We start from the raw sequence: 15306 nt of genomic DNA on the forward strand, positions 1-15306 counted from the left end.
GACCCAGTTTCTGGCCTGCCAGTTTCCGAGCCCCAGTAACGCAGAGTGGTGCAGTCGGGGAGCAAGAAACCTGGAGGTCCAGGAAGACTGGGGAAGACCAGGCGGAGGAGCAGTGTGATCGATATGAGAGGTAAAGAGCTCAAGTATGTAGGATGGATTATAGGAAAACAGTGAGGCCTAAATTGAAATATTGCGATATTAAAGGGAGTGAGTCACTCCAATTCAGCTAAAAGCAGTTAACAGAAAGATGGCACAAAGGAAGAAAGATCAAATGAATGATTTGCTAAGTGAAAATCAAAGCACAGAACGCCGTTTGAAATTACTTTATTAAGTGAGAAAAGTTAAAAAATATAAGTGATTAAGAACACACACACACACACAATCCCATTGAGGAAACTAGATTATTATCATTATCATCATTATCACTAGTATCATTATCATTGTCATTAAACTGCTTATAACCCATGACTAGTATTGTAGCACCATGATTTGTAAACAAGTACAATGACAAAAAGGAGTCATTTTCAGATCTTCAATTTATTTTCATTTGAGATGGATTCAAGGTAAGTAAAAAAACAATCAAGTTTCAAGAATACATAACCCCCTTCCCCATTCACTGTCCCCACATATATAAAATTAAGGCCACTTTCAAAACTGTATGTCACTGTCCAGCAGGACTTTTTAATGACAATGTACAAAAACACATTCTTTAAACAGAGGACAACAACAATAATAGTAATAGTCATAATAATAGTGACAACATCATTTATAATAATAATCAGCATTAAAGACATTGATATAAAAAAGGTAAAGACACAGTCGCATTTATTGCTTTACTCTGATATGAGTGTATCTCATGCTTCATAAGGACTTAAGCTAATGTTTTCTTCCCCTTTTATGGTCCTTAACTGGCTCTGACGTGTTACTTTACTGGAAGATTAAGAGACATAATGACTACGCCACTGCGGTTTCCAAATGTGTACGTTAACGTGAGTGTGTGTAAGTTAACAAGGGGGAGAAACAAGCGATCAAACACGCTCTTTGCTTACTCGAAGGAACATGCTAGAATGGGCATCGTGGAGATGCAGGTTCGAAGCGGAAATTCACGAGGACACAAACACTGACCACTGACAAAAACTAAAAATAAGACATTGAAAAAGGCTAAAACAAACAGCAATGAGCTGGCGTCAGTAACCACGAGGCAGGCAGAGACTGAAGGAAGAGAAAAAAGAAAAAAAGTGGAAGGACGGAGTGGTTGAGAGATAGAGCAAAAGGAATCTGACAGTGGTAAGAATATTTTAAAATGCAAGTCTGGTGCTTTTCCTTCTGCTCTTTCCCCAGTTTTATCTTCCTTTCCTGCTCTTATTATCTGTGTTCTACATTTTCTTCCACTTTTTTTCTATTTCTCTCCCTGTTTTTCCCTCCTCTTTCCTTCATCTCTCCCCCCTCCTCCTCCTCCTCCTCCTCCTCCGTCTACACCTTGTCCAGTAAAGATCGTTGGCAGTAGAGGAGTCGGCGTGGGGTACCGTACCGACGGAAAAACACCAAGGCTGCCAGCGTCGCAATCACACACACTAACAGGAACAACGGCACCACCACCGCCGCTGCTCCGCTGCCTCCACCAACCCCTTCCTCCTCATCCACCTCAATAATGATCACCTCCGTATCCTTCTCCTTCTCCCTCTCCTTTTCCTTCTCCTTCTCCTTCTCCTCTCTGTCCCTCTCCCTATCTCTGGTTTTGTCTTTATCCTCCCGTTCCTTGTCCTTCTCCCTCTCCTTGTCCTTGTCGTGTCCGCCTCCACCTCTTCCTCCATCCGTCTTGGGGTCTTCGTTGGGGCAGCCCATCCAGTCACGAAGGGCTGATTTGGGGTATCCCGGCTCCACACGCATCACCTGGTTGTTGAACTTCCAGTACTTGTTGGCTTTGTAGAAGTAGGTGTACGCTGAGGGGTGGAAGACAGAAATGTGAAAAATAAACCTGAACTACAAGGAAAAATCAGTGTATGTGAGTTCACAATGTGACGTGAGAAAATAATCACAGTGATGTTATACACACAACCCTTACCTTGATCTTTGCTCATGAAGGCTGCCTTGATGTTGTCCGGTGCTCCCTGCCACACACTAACTAATTTTGGATAACCACTGTCAACACTTCGTGAGTCTTCATTGAAGCGGTAATACCTGAACAAAGCACAAGACAGGGAAGGTAAAGAGAGACAGACACAATGAGTTAATCACAGACTTAAGACCTGATTTGGTTTACTGACTTTAAACTTCTCAACTGACTTTTAGACAGACTTGAGACTTGACTTGAGACTTGTCTTGAATGGCTTGAGACTAGACTTCTACTTGTTCTAAAAGACTTGAGATGGGACCTGAGACTTGGTCTGACAGACTTGACAAATACTCGTTGCAAATGACTTCAGACTTAACTTCTCTTTGGCACTTTAAACTTGTTCTGACAGAAGTGAGACTTGACTTGAACCTGGCCTACTGGACTTAAGCCTTTCCTTCTACTTGCTCTAGAGGACTTGAGACTTGGTGTAGGCTTGACTTGGAGCTGTCTTGAATGAATTGAGATTTGATTGAGACTTGTAGGACAGGAGACTAAAGACTTGACTTAGTTTAGCCCACAAAGGCTTCAAATTGTCTTGAATGACTTGAGACTTGACTTCTCCTGTTCTGAGAGAAGTGAGACTTGACTTGGACCTGGCCAACAGGACTTGAAGCCTGACTTAGAATTGCTCTGAAGCAGCAGTTCATAACTTAAAGTTGTCTTGAATGACTTAAGACCTGACTTGGGCTGGATCCCTAAAAGTGTTTTGTTTCTAAACAACTAAAGCTGCGGGCATACCACAAAAATGGTGTTGTTTCCGCCAAAATATGGCAGATGGATTGGTGTTAACTCATCCAACAGCCAGACGATGACAAAACTAAGACAAGGACTGAAGGTGTTGGCCGAGTGTAGGTCATGTGCAATCTCTGTTTTCTGGGGATGTTTATAAAAAGCATCCACTTCATGGACTATGTTTATGTAGTTTTAATGACAGGTTTAAATATGGAGAGGCTTAGCATGCTTTAAAGTTCCTCAAAGTCTGTTTCAGTGTTTAAATGAGAAACAGGTTTGTAATTCAGGATAAGTGACTTACTGCAAGCATTTGGACCTTATATGGTCAACATTCAAACATGTTTTGGTGGTGGTGATGCAATGGATTTTCCTTTAGTATCAGTAGTTTCTAAAGTTCCGTTTTTTTGTGGGATGTGATGCACATAAACACAGTAAAATGACTAACTTGTTTGCTCTGAAGAAAAATGTCTGTCCAGTTGGGGTGTAGTAGAGAGCAGCGTCTATCCGATCTTTGGGAAGCCCACTGCCCATTTCCTTTATACTCTTAGGGTAACCATGATCTAGAATGGATTCAGTGAACACCCAATATCTGTCCCCTGAAGAGAGGGAGAGACAGAAAAAGACAGTTAGGACAGATGGAGGCACAGAGCCGAAGGAAAAACACCTATGAGATAAGTGTGAGATGATGCTTTTAAAAAGGAAATCCTGTAAATGTTTTGTCATTATGCTAAAGCAAGTCTTACCTTTAAAGAAAACAAATTTCCCATCTTCCCTTTCAAAAGCGGAATTGATATGAGTGGGCAGTCCCCTCCAAAAGTGACCAATTGGCATGGGATATCCATCCAGAACATGGTTGTTACGTACTCTCCAGAACCATTTATCCTGAAGAAGAACAGAAATTTATGAACAGCCTGACAGACAAACTGTCACATCAACAGCCAAACAAGGTTGTGTGGGTTTACCTTGAACACAAACATTTCTCCTCTGAGGATGGCGATGCTGTCAAAGTGTCCATCACAGATGTTTGGGCCAAAGCGAGGCTTGTCTGGTGAATATGTGGGCTGGGGGCTGTTGTAGGGCGTACGGGGTGTTACAGGAGGGGGCTGAGGACCTGATCCAGACCCTGTGCGAACAAGGACACATGAAAATGATTTTCAGAGACCCAATCTGAACCTGAACACATCGTCTAATGCTGGTCCTGTCGGATCAAATGAAATGAAACAACCAAGAATTACACATACAAATCCTACTTATCACATCTGATCACTCCATATATTCCTACTCGGGCTCGATGATCTCCTGATTATTCCATAATAAAGACATCATATTGTGGCAGGGCTTTCTCTTATTAAGCCCATCTTCTCTGGAATCTTCTTCCTATCCAAATTCGAGAGGCTGGTTCCGTTTACTCGATTATTCCGTTTAGAATGTTTATATCTAATTTACCTTGAGACACTTTGTGATATCGAGCTACAATAAACTTTGACCTGACTACATCCACCTTTCAGCTCCTTTCTTCTCTGTGTGTCACTTAAGGTCTTTATGCTTCAAACACTTGATTGTGAAAACTGCAACATGCATATAAAGACAGCGCTCTTTTCTGACGGTGACTCAGATAGTGAACTGTTGATAACGTACCATAAAGTTGCTGTATGCCTCTGCGATCATCGTCTGGAAGTTGGAAGTTCTCGGTGTCCATCCACTGGTAGAAAGGAGCCATGATGGCTGAAGGGTCATTGGAGTGCTCCAGACCCAGAGCGTGGCCCAGTTCATGCACCGCAACCAGGAAAATATCATTACCTGAAACAGTGTCAACACCAAAACATCATTTAGCTTTTTTTCAAATAGTTTAAAGTTCAGTGGGATACATGAAAAAGGCGGAGTTTGATGTTATGCTTATGAGACAATAAGTACTAAAAGGGAAGCAGCAGATGTTGTTCCTTCCTCATGTTTAAGTGACTCAAATACAAACAAATACATTTGACATCAGGAAATCAAAAATAAAACAGCCTGCAGGTCATGTGGAGATGTGTCAGACTTGAACAGCTGATGTTGCAATTCTGTGCATCTGCCGTACCAGAAATAAACACTTCTCCATTTCTGTGGTATTAACATAGCCCCGAGCACTGACTCCCTCCAACGTTACTGACACAAGACTGGACCTGTTGCTGCTCCTGTTTTGCTCACAACAGCAAAATGAAGAATCCTGACTCCCAACATGAAAGTCGCTCCCAACATTTGTGTCATCAGGTTTGAGCTAAAGAAAAAAAAAAATCCCCTCATTTATCAAAATGTCAGTTTAAAGTGAAATTCAGCCGAGCCTCACCTAACAGATCCTTGTTTCCAATAGTCCATGGCTCAGTGGCATCAAAGTGGGTGTCCCCACCGATGCCGTTACCGGGGAAATAAGCATGTGCCAGGAAGCCGCCCTCGCCATCGAATGGGCTGCTGTCACCATGGAAACCCTCAGCGAAGAAGAGCATTATGTCTGCAAACTCCTCCACCTTGTCTCGTATGTAACTGTATGGGATTTCCCGGAAACGGAGAGGGGTGACGCTCTCCCACACCTTGAAGGCCTTCCTGATGGCTTCGTGGGTCTCATACTCACCCACCTTCGGGGTGTAGTTCTGTATGCTGAAGTGCGAATAATTGTGTGTGTGTGGGTGTGCAAGGGGGGAGGGAAGGAAAGGTAAGACAAAGTCAGGGGTTTCTTCCTCTTTATAGAATCATCATTTCAGCTGCTGAATAGTCGCCTCACTAGTTTTGGTTTCCTCACATCGGTTCATTGGGTACAAATATAAAATTAAGAAACAAAAACGTCATTGTGTAAAATAGCTATAGGCTCTGTTCCATCGTGTCTCTGCAGTTGCAGCACATTCACTTGGAGCTTTGTTGTCTTACGAGAAAGTGATGTCGTTCTTGTTCCACTTCAGGCCCTGGATGGCGTATCGCTTCCTCCTCAGGTTGCTCTTCAGCTCGGCACCAAATTTATCCGGCACGCCACACCGTGGCCGCCCCATGGCTCTGCCAAAGACAAGAAATAATCCACTCAGATACGGTCAGGAATAGTACTTTTAATTTGAACACGACCATGCTTGGAAACTGTATTTTCACTCTGTGTAGAATAAAGCTGATTGAGAAGGCGCTCACTCAATGGTGTTGACGTCGAATGTGCCGGTGACAGTCAGGCCGTAGAACCTCTGCATGGCGGCGATGGCCGAGGAGACGGAGTGAGGGGAGCGAAGGGAATGTGTCCTCATGTCCCCCGGGGGCAGGTAACCGTATTGCTGCAGCCATGACTTTAAAGCAAAACAACAAGCAGACAGCAGTTTGACTCATGTGAGCTATTGCAACATCAAACCGAGGAAACTCCAGTCTCCGTCCAGAGAACGAAAAACAAAAAAAGTTAAATTAGAAACACAGACACAAACATGTGCTATCTCACCTGATTTTTAGTTGTTTATTGATGCCAGGCTTCAGAAACTATTTGGTATGATGTTGATTATGAGTTAAAGGGACTACAAGTTCAGGATGTTTTTATGCGACTGCAGCAAAAACACATTCCTGACTGACAGAGAAAATAATCTCTTGAATAACATCTCTGTGTTTTGGTATCTGAGTATTTGGACAGTCAGAGTAGCATAATTTCAAGCACCTGGCATGTCTCCATTCAATGACTGAACACAAAAGCTATTCAACCATCAACATTTGGCTCTCTGGTGAGGACCAAAGTGGATTGAAACTGAGGTCAACATGAAGGATTAATGCCAAGCTTAAGCCAAAAAAAAAGGTTCAAACAAAGACGGTTCAGGTTTCGACAAAAGCACAGCGAGACAGAAACTAAAAAAAGGAAATCCCCCTCAGGGAGTTAAAGATTAACTTCAGTCTCTACGTTGATGTTATTCTGTAGCTTCTTGTTTGTGTTTCAGTGCAGATTGTCACATTTCTAACTGAACTCATCTGCTGGGTTTGCACATGAAGAAATAATTAGTTTGAAGCCCTCTGAGGACATATTAAGATGGTCACTGAGTTCTTCATGCCTCCAAATCCCTCGGCCTCAGCTCAGCTTGACCTTACTTTCCCCTGGAAACCCATTTCGCTGTGGTGCTGGTTTGACATCTGGACCTGTGCCAGCGGCTTTGCTCCGCACCTCTCCCACACAGCTTCTCCTCAACTCTTTCCCTCTCAAACTAGAGCCGAAAAATAACACTAAGGCTATTGTGAGTGCAGTGAAAACCGAGACCACTCTGATATTCTGCTGTGCACGGTCACTTTATGTGCTTGTAATGTACTTTTTAAGATGTGTTTTATTGTTTGGACATCGACTGATAATGGTAACCTGTCAAAAATAATCAACTGTTCTGGCATGTGACGTAACTTAATGTCATCTGTTATTTGTTTTGGATGGCTCTGATTGAAAACCATAAGCAGAGTGGGTGTTTGTGCGGAGACAGAGATCGAGAGAGAGGGAAGAGAGAAAGATAGGGAGTGTCCCAGGGTGAGACTCAGGCCTTGGGCAACCTCAGCCGATGTCTCCAGTCGAGCAGCAGCGTCAGTCAGTAATTTAACTGGGAATTTCTTCCTCCTCGCATCCAAACCTCAAAGTCAAACTCTTCCCCCCACGTCCATGTCTCTGTCCTCGCCTCATCACTCCACCCCTTTTCCTCTCTTCTCCCTCATCCCTCTCTTATGGAAAACCCTGAGGCTTGAGTGTAAATACTTATGAACAACCACACCCAGAGCCACTCAATTATTGCTGTAAAGCCTATCTGCCAGCAAAGGTTGCTAAACACAATGAAGGCAAAACATGTTTAACAGCCTTGTTTCAGCATTTTTCCACTGATAGTGTACAGTGCAAAGCTAATGTGTGCAAGCAGTGCTGACATGGATTGTCTGAATACTGTATGTGCTTTGGTCTGTAGGTTTATATAAGTGTGACTATGCTTCTGTGAGTTTGGGCAGGAGTGATTGGCAGAATGGCATTTTGGAAGGTCTAATCCCTCTGTCTCGGCCTGTCCTAGAGAGACATGGAGGTCTCAGTGTTTAGACTTCACCCCTGAATGAGCCCTTTCTGGTTCTGACTCACCCATGGAGCCTCAGTGGACACATAAAGACCCACTGTTACAGTACATCCACATGAGCGGGAAAGTCAAACACAACTTGAACATCTCACAATTGGATGTATTTCTCTGTGAACATGAGAAAAATTGGTGTTTAAGGGGGGATTTGACTGCTCTTGAAACCTTATTCTACTCTTTTACACATTTGCTGTTTTCTTTTCGACAAAATCCTAACTTTGCCCTGAGCTCAGTCAAAAGACCGCTGTTGAGTGACACTGAGCATTTGTTTTAACTTTAAGGCTCCCACACCCCTTTCATGGGTCCCTCAGGTGACTTGACAAAGTCTTATTCAACGTCTCACTTGGCTATTTTTGACCACACTAATGGGCTGAGTAACTAAAGCAGTAGCAGGAAGAGGAAATGGTCACTATTTACAGTGGCATGGGAGATGACAGCCCAAGCTAATACAGTCTTTTGATGTAGAGCAGTGGTTACCTTTTTGGTCAGCTCAACCCACAGTACAGTTAACCCGGTCCGATGAACTCAAATATCCCTTCACTGGCAACCCACGATTAAAATTATTCATCCATTACTTTGAGCTAACTATTTGAACTGTTTATCCATTACTTTATGCTAATATGTTCAACTATTTATTTAATTACTTTATGCTAATTATTTTAGTTTATCAATTACTTTATGCTAACTATTGCAACTGTTTATACATTATTTTATGCTAATTATTTAGCTGTTTATCCGTTACTTTAACTCTTTCAACTGTTTATCCATCACTTTTAGTTAACTGTTTCAACTATTTATCCATTACTTTATGCTAATTGTTTTAGCTGTTAATCCATCACGTTATGCTAATTATTTTAGCTGTTTATCCATTACTTAATGCCAACTCTTTCAACTGTTTATACATCACTTTTAGCAAACTGTTTCAACTATTTATCCATTACTTTATGCTAATTATTTCAATTGTCCATGGTTCCAAGTTCTCTGCTTGTTTGCTAACTAGTTTTTCAACACTATTAAAACCTGGTGTTAATGTGTTACAGCTGTCTCAGTATGAGAATATGTTTTTTTTTTTCATTCAGGCCATCTTTCTTTTCTTTTCCTTTGGAACAGTACTGTGAAGAATACTAAAAACTGCTTCATGGAAATATTTTAGTGTTAAAGTCAGTCTTGATCCCCTGATTTTTAACAATGCATAGACATAGAGAAGCACAGTGCAAAGGTACTTTTGGGAAGCCAAATCCAGGCTTTTGAGGTCAAGGGCGCAGCTCGCTCATATGCAGTCATGTGAGGTTATTGTTTAATGGAAGATCTACAAAAATCAAACAACGGTTGCTATGGATGTCAGGACGAAGAGCATTCGTTTGCATAGGATGAGAGGGGGAGAGGGAGGGATTGTATTTCAGAAAAGAAAGAGAGTCACTTGTTCCGTTGGTGAGGGCCAATGGAAAGAAACTCTGGTCAACAGCAATGGGAGTCCAACTGAACCCATGCTGGGTATACAGTACACACACACAGCTCCTCATTACACATCCACTCACTCTTCCCAGAGAGCTGCAGTATTATGTCAGATGTCATAAACGTATGAAATTATTGCTCCCGCTTCACTCGCAACAGCTCGTTACTGGCTGTTAGTGTGTGACTGTGTGTGTGAGGGAGGTATTTTCAGCACAACATGTTAAAATCGATCGATGCAAATTCTTTCTTGCTGTATTTGCCCGAGGCAATGCTGTTCCGTTAGGAAGATATTTACAACCTCGCCGACCTGTCTGACCAGGACCTCTTCAACACACATGCAGAAAGGTCTTTAAATGTGTGTGCGTGGGTAATCCCCCAGCTGCTCTCTGTTAAAACAGCCATTCTACAGCCAACAACAATAAGACACGATGACAAAAGAGTGGAAAAACACACATCTTTGCCAATGTCGTTTCAGCAATGTCATTCCTGAGAAATCTTGGTGGCAGGATTTTGTCTCTGGAAAAAAAATAAAAAAAGACGGAAAAAAGCTTCCTCAAAATCTGGCTCATTGCTTGCTTCCTCTATGAAGTCCTTTTTGACCAGGAAATGAGGTAATGACTTTGTGTATTACCTTATTTCCTGTAACACCCCCTATCTTTCCTCGGGGAGGCTGCCCTCAGGCCACCCACTGGTGATTTTTAGGATGTGACTCTGAAAACAATGCACCCTTCCTTCCTCTCTTCCTCTAAATGACTCGTAAAATATCAGGATGGGACTGGTGTGAAGTCACCAGTTTAACCATTCTCTTACATCTATACTTATTCTTGTTAGGAGCACAAGGAGCGAGACATACATTCATACAGGATGTGTGCATGACAGCTATGGTTTAACATCCTGTCCTATTCAATTGGATAATTGCTTTTTTTCCAACTGTCCTTTTCCCACATTGCATCACTCCCATCACCACAATGCCTTTCTTTCTAGTCTGCAACAGCCTCCTCACTGTCTTCCCTGTTTTGCTTTCATCATCTCATCTCATGTCCATTTATCTTCCTTTGTAGTGAATGACCTCAGCTCGTAGCCACGTCTGTGTGCATGTGCATGAGAAAAATATGTGCACATATGAGAGAAGATGTGTGTGTTTGTACGTGTGTGTCACAGTCAGGTGGTTTCTGACTCAGCAAGGTGTTTTTCATGGCTAAACAAAGACCCACAATCCTCTTCCTGTCTCTGCCACAGACCACAGGACATGACTCCTTCATCTACACCCTTACAACCCTCAGACTAACTAAATTAGACTTAATGTTAATCAAGACACAAACATCCTCCTCCATCGCGCAACTGGACGCTGATACTGGTGACTTGTGGGTTTGTGGAGGCAACATATGAGATCACAAACATCCCCTTTTTGAATGTCATTAAGTAGAAGACACAGGAAGTAGTGGTTTCATATACATCATAAAAACAGAGGTGGTGAATCAGTGAATGAATAAAAACTTACTGACCAACCCACTTTCCAGGGCAAGTCAGGTCAAGCCTGTCCCCGCACTTTGGTGCAAATTTCCACAGAGACTTAATGGTCTGTTTACTTAAAGGTCAACCAGTACTTTCTTGACCATTAAAACCATTTAGTTCCACTTCCTCTTATGTCAATATTAGTCATGTTCAAAGTACTCTGTTTGTTGGGTTGCTTGTTGTTGAATGTTGATGCTGTCATACACAAAGATCAGCTCAAAACGAAAGGACTCTTCATATGACTCAGCCTATTTCCAAAGTAAAAAGTGTCTTGCAACTCATCTTCATGTTTGAGTTTTCACATGGTTGATAACTAAAACACTCTTGCTGTCTTCCACCCAGATCAATTACCGGCATAACTTGTGTGACTACCTTCTTTCTTGTCAGACTTTTCAAGCAGCTCTTTTTGCTGATACAAGAAAAAATGGCTTAGATGTTGATTTGAGTGCGAGCTCTCCCCAGCATGTTCAGACTTATCTCAGTTCGTCATGGAAGCCTAGAAGTTGTTGAGCATTATTTGCTACAAGAAACATTTTGGACCATTAGTGGAATAGCATAACCAAAAATAAAATACCCCATTTAATTGGATTTTGCAGTGATTTCTTTAGAAACACTTATGATGGAAAACATACTCATTGTATTGCATCACCTTTTAACAATTAAGTGACTATTGATTGTTAACATATCCAACTGATTAAAGAAATTCCTTGACATTTGTATTCCTGGTGTAGCTACAAGTAAAGTCACTAGCCTTTAGCTAAATATTTGCTCCTTTGAACATATATCAAATAACGGAACTGACAAACATATGTCATTTAAGGTTTTCATTTATAGGGTTTTTTGAGGATAATGGACATTACTGATGGAAACAATACATGAACAGCATCAGAAGCTATTAATAACTTAGATTTAATTCTTGTCAATGTAATTAAACTATAACATTTAAAATTGGTAGCAGGTTCCAGTCCTGGGTTTTGAATTGTGGTGGTGAGCAAGCTCTTTGGTTTACATTTCAATCATGGAATATGTGTTAAAGTTGACAGTCTTATGTAGGTCAATGGAGGTAACTCCATTTTCTTCCACTCGCACAGCTGGAATTATTATTCCATAGGCCACAGGCAGGATACAGTGATGAGAGAGACGTTTGGCGCCACTGCATGACCTATATCAAAAGCATTTAGGCCTCTCTGCTATTATGTGTGCATGTATGTGCGCAAACTCTCTCTCTCACACGCACACATACTTGCACGCACACATACTTGCACGTACACACACACACAGACAGACACACACACACACACACAGTGTTTACTTAAGACACTGAGGGAAGCAGGTGTGTAGGAGTATCACAACAAAGTCACTTCCTGCAATATTCTCAAAGAGCTGCTGCACCGGCTGTGGGTTTGGAGGACAGCTGATGCTGCAGACTGAACAGTCCAGACCAGAGAACAGTCTTCCCTGACCATCAACACTGCTTAGACCTGGTGCTTCAGCTCAGTGGATTATTGGAAATCTTTAATGTAGAGAATCAGAGTTCAAACTGTGGCGAGTGTTTTTCCACAACTGACCACAGCTGAGATGCTGCAGAATCTCTCGGATTGTAAACTCCACCTCTCCCCAGTCCGCTGAGCCGTAACTCGGGACAGATGTCAACAATTACATCTCCCCATCCCTCTGAATATAACTGTACCCACAACTATCAAGCCCCCCCTTTCACTCCCACAAAAATTGCCTGTGTCTCTGCCCCGACCACAATACAAGCTCATGCATTTCTCCTCATTTGCTTTTTCTCTTGCTCTGCTGCTTTTGCCCCCTCAGCATTTCTCAGTGTTTTCACGAGCGCTATCCTCATTATGGGCTGCTTCCTCTAACCCAGGGTCAAAGCCCTTACCATATTCCTGTTGAACTGTTGAAATTATTATCCATCATGATGCAGGGTTTAACAATCTGAGTTGTTTGGTTTTTTGTTTTTTTTTCTTTGGCCAAGTCAGAAAATTAGAGACGAGTAGCAGGAAAGATCCTTCGCTCTTACATGTAAAGATAATGTATATTTTTCAGTCACTCATAATTTAAACCTTTCTTGAATCCCTTAATGTATTTCCTAATTCTATCTTTTTCACTTTCTCACTTGTTTGGCTTTATTCCTCACCTCTAGTTTTATTTATCAGGTTTTCTGGCTTATTCCTCCATTCTGCATTTATTTATTTCTCTTTCCTGAATTAAATGATCTAGCTTTCTTCCAACCCTGGATTTATTCATCTGGCTTTATTCCTCAATTCTGAGGTTATTTTTTTTAACCTTACTCTTGATTGTTGGATTCATTTATTTGCCTGTCTTCCTTGCCTCTATTGTGGCTACTACTCCTCATCTTTGTATTTATTTCTCACCTCTGGCTTGATTTGTCGCTCCGTCGCTCCCTGTGCGCTCAGCTCCCACACCACGGCCAGCAGCAACAGTCGGACAAGCGATTTGAGCTCTGGTGCCATCACTCGACTCACCAAAAAACAATGCAAAACTGGACGAATCTTGTAACGGCTCGGCTACACTTCACTTTGCTATTTGTCAGAACATTATCTGTGAAAAAACGTATCCCATGAACGAATTTCCGGGCGCAACCGAGATCGATTTGGCGCAAAGAGTTTCAAGAAGACAGCGGCCGTGCGTCTCAGCGACTTATTGATCGAGTTACTTAAACCACGAGAGAGATTTGTCCAGTCTATGCATTCTTCTCGCGTTTTGGTGAATTTGAGCAAAACTATGGGACGTTATGGGAAGCAGGAAGTCTGGAGGGGGCCTGTGCAGCTCCAGGCTATGCGTATTTTATGTCCAAATTCAGCTTGCGCTGTTGCTCCAGATGTTGCAGCCGTCTTTGTTTTCATGAAGCAGTCTTAACTTCTCGCTGTCCTCTCTTCCCTATCTTACAGTCGGCTTATTTTGATCCCCTCTCCCTCTCTCCCAGCTGCAGACGTGGTAGTTTGATGCTCCCCGGAGACCTTGAGCTGGAAAGTAGAGGGTTGTAAACCTTCCCCTCCAGAATCAGCCCGCCCTTACGCAGGGCTGGAATCAACTTGGTGACCTTCGCATTAGACTTGGCACGGTTTGCTCTCTCTCCCCGAGGCTGTGATTAAATGCCTTAATACTCTGTGAAATGCTTGACGCTGTTTTATTTACAGAGAAGACAGCGTGAACACTCATCTGGATGATAAATCCGTCAACAAATTACGCAGCTAAAAGCGATTCAGAAAACAATGAAGTTACATTCGAAGTTTAGGAGTACTAAAATTGGAATATTTTTACAATGGACGATTTATCAGTCTGCCTCTGTGAAGACAGATGTGGCTTCACCTCATCATACTATTCACCCATTATACTCTATAATAAGATGTTACTTTCACATTGTTTCACATTTTAGGTGTTAAATATGGGAAACTCATTATCAGTTTGTTATTGGCTTTCCTTACTGTTATGCACTTTACACTTAACAGATGAATCCTCTTGTCTCACACTGATTCGTAATGAGTGCTGCACAAATATGTCCAGACGTACTGTACACAATATTCAGCATCAGACTGTTTAAAGGGGGGATTGCGCCCTCTAATGCACGTATCGCGCATACATTTAAACAGGAGCGTGTCAGATGAGGTGCATGAACTCCTACTGCACATCCACACGTCGCAGTCACCTTGCGTTAGTCTGTCTTGTATGTTGCTTAAGATGCAAATCTTTGTCTTCCTCTGGTAAGACATTTGGTGTCCAGATTCTACAGACAGGCTGCCACATGCCAGTGGTGGAGGAAGTATCCAGATCTTTAAGTAAATATACTAACACTACACTGTAAAAATACTCCACTACTTCAGCAATTCAGCATTAGATTATTACCCATGCATTAATGTAAAGCAGGATTTTACTGTTGTAGTTGGTTGAGGTGGAGCTGGAGTGATTATTTTCATTTTGTATTAATCTACTAATTATTTTCACCATTCATCAACTGTTTGGTTTGTAAAAAATCTTTAAGAAGTTTAGAAATGCCATCGCAATTACCAAGAGCCCAAAGTGACATTGTGTGCTCATAGGCATACATGTGATTGCACTCATTTGTCTGTGGTAATGGCAGCTATGGATTTCACATCATACAGGGTGGTGTGGCTGCTGTGGGCATTATGCTTATTATGTGTACATATGGATACAGAGACAAATGCACGAATACATGAAGAGGATTTTTTTTTTAGACTTGACATGTGCACAGGTTTCTGTAACCAATCTCATGCGCATACATACTGTGGCTCGCCTGTTGTGCTGACCATGCCTGAGGGAAGACACGAGACCCCCTCCATTACCCTTGTCCTCCTGGTTGATGTGGCACAAGAGATGGGATCTTTGATTGTCTTGGCAGAGAGCAGTGATCAATGA

General features: G+C 42.1%; 1 protein-coding gene across 1 annotated transcript; it reads right to left on the reverse strand.

Moving 5' to 3' along the window:
• Positions 1 to 525: 525 nt before the first annotated feature.
• mmp14b (matrix metallopeptidase 14b (membrane-inserted)) lies at positions 526 to 13904 on the reverse strand. The gene is made up of 10 exons (XM_076745693.1): positions 13284 to 13904; positions 5999 to 6147; positions 5750 to 5872; positions 5175 to 5482; positions 4487 to 4648; positions 3811 to 3971; positions 3592 to 3730; positions 3294 to 3444; positions 2066 to 2181; positions 526 to 1943 (listed from the first exon to the last, which is right to left on the reverse strand). The coding sequence occupies exons 1-10, from the start codon at positions 13380 to 13382 to the stop codon at positions 1474 to 1476; spliced, it is 1878 nt and encodes a 625-aa protein (XP_076601808.1). The 5' UTR covers positions 13383 to 13904; the 3' UTR covers positions 526 to 1473.
• Between the last annotated feature and the right edge of the window lie 1402 nt (positions 13905 to 15306).

This window comes from Chaetodon auriga, chromosome 12 (assembly GCF_051107435.1).
Source record: "Chaetodon auriga isolate fChaAug3 chromosome 12, fChaAug3.hap1, whole genome shotgun sequence".
Lineage (NCBI taxonomy): Eukaryota > Metazoa > Chordata > Actinopteri > Chaetodontiformes > Chaetodontidae > Chaetodon > Chaetodon auriga.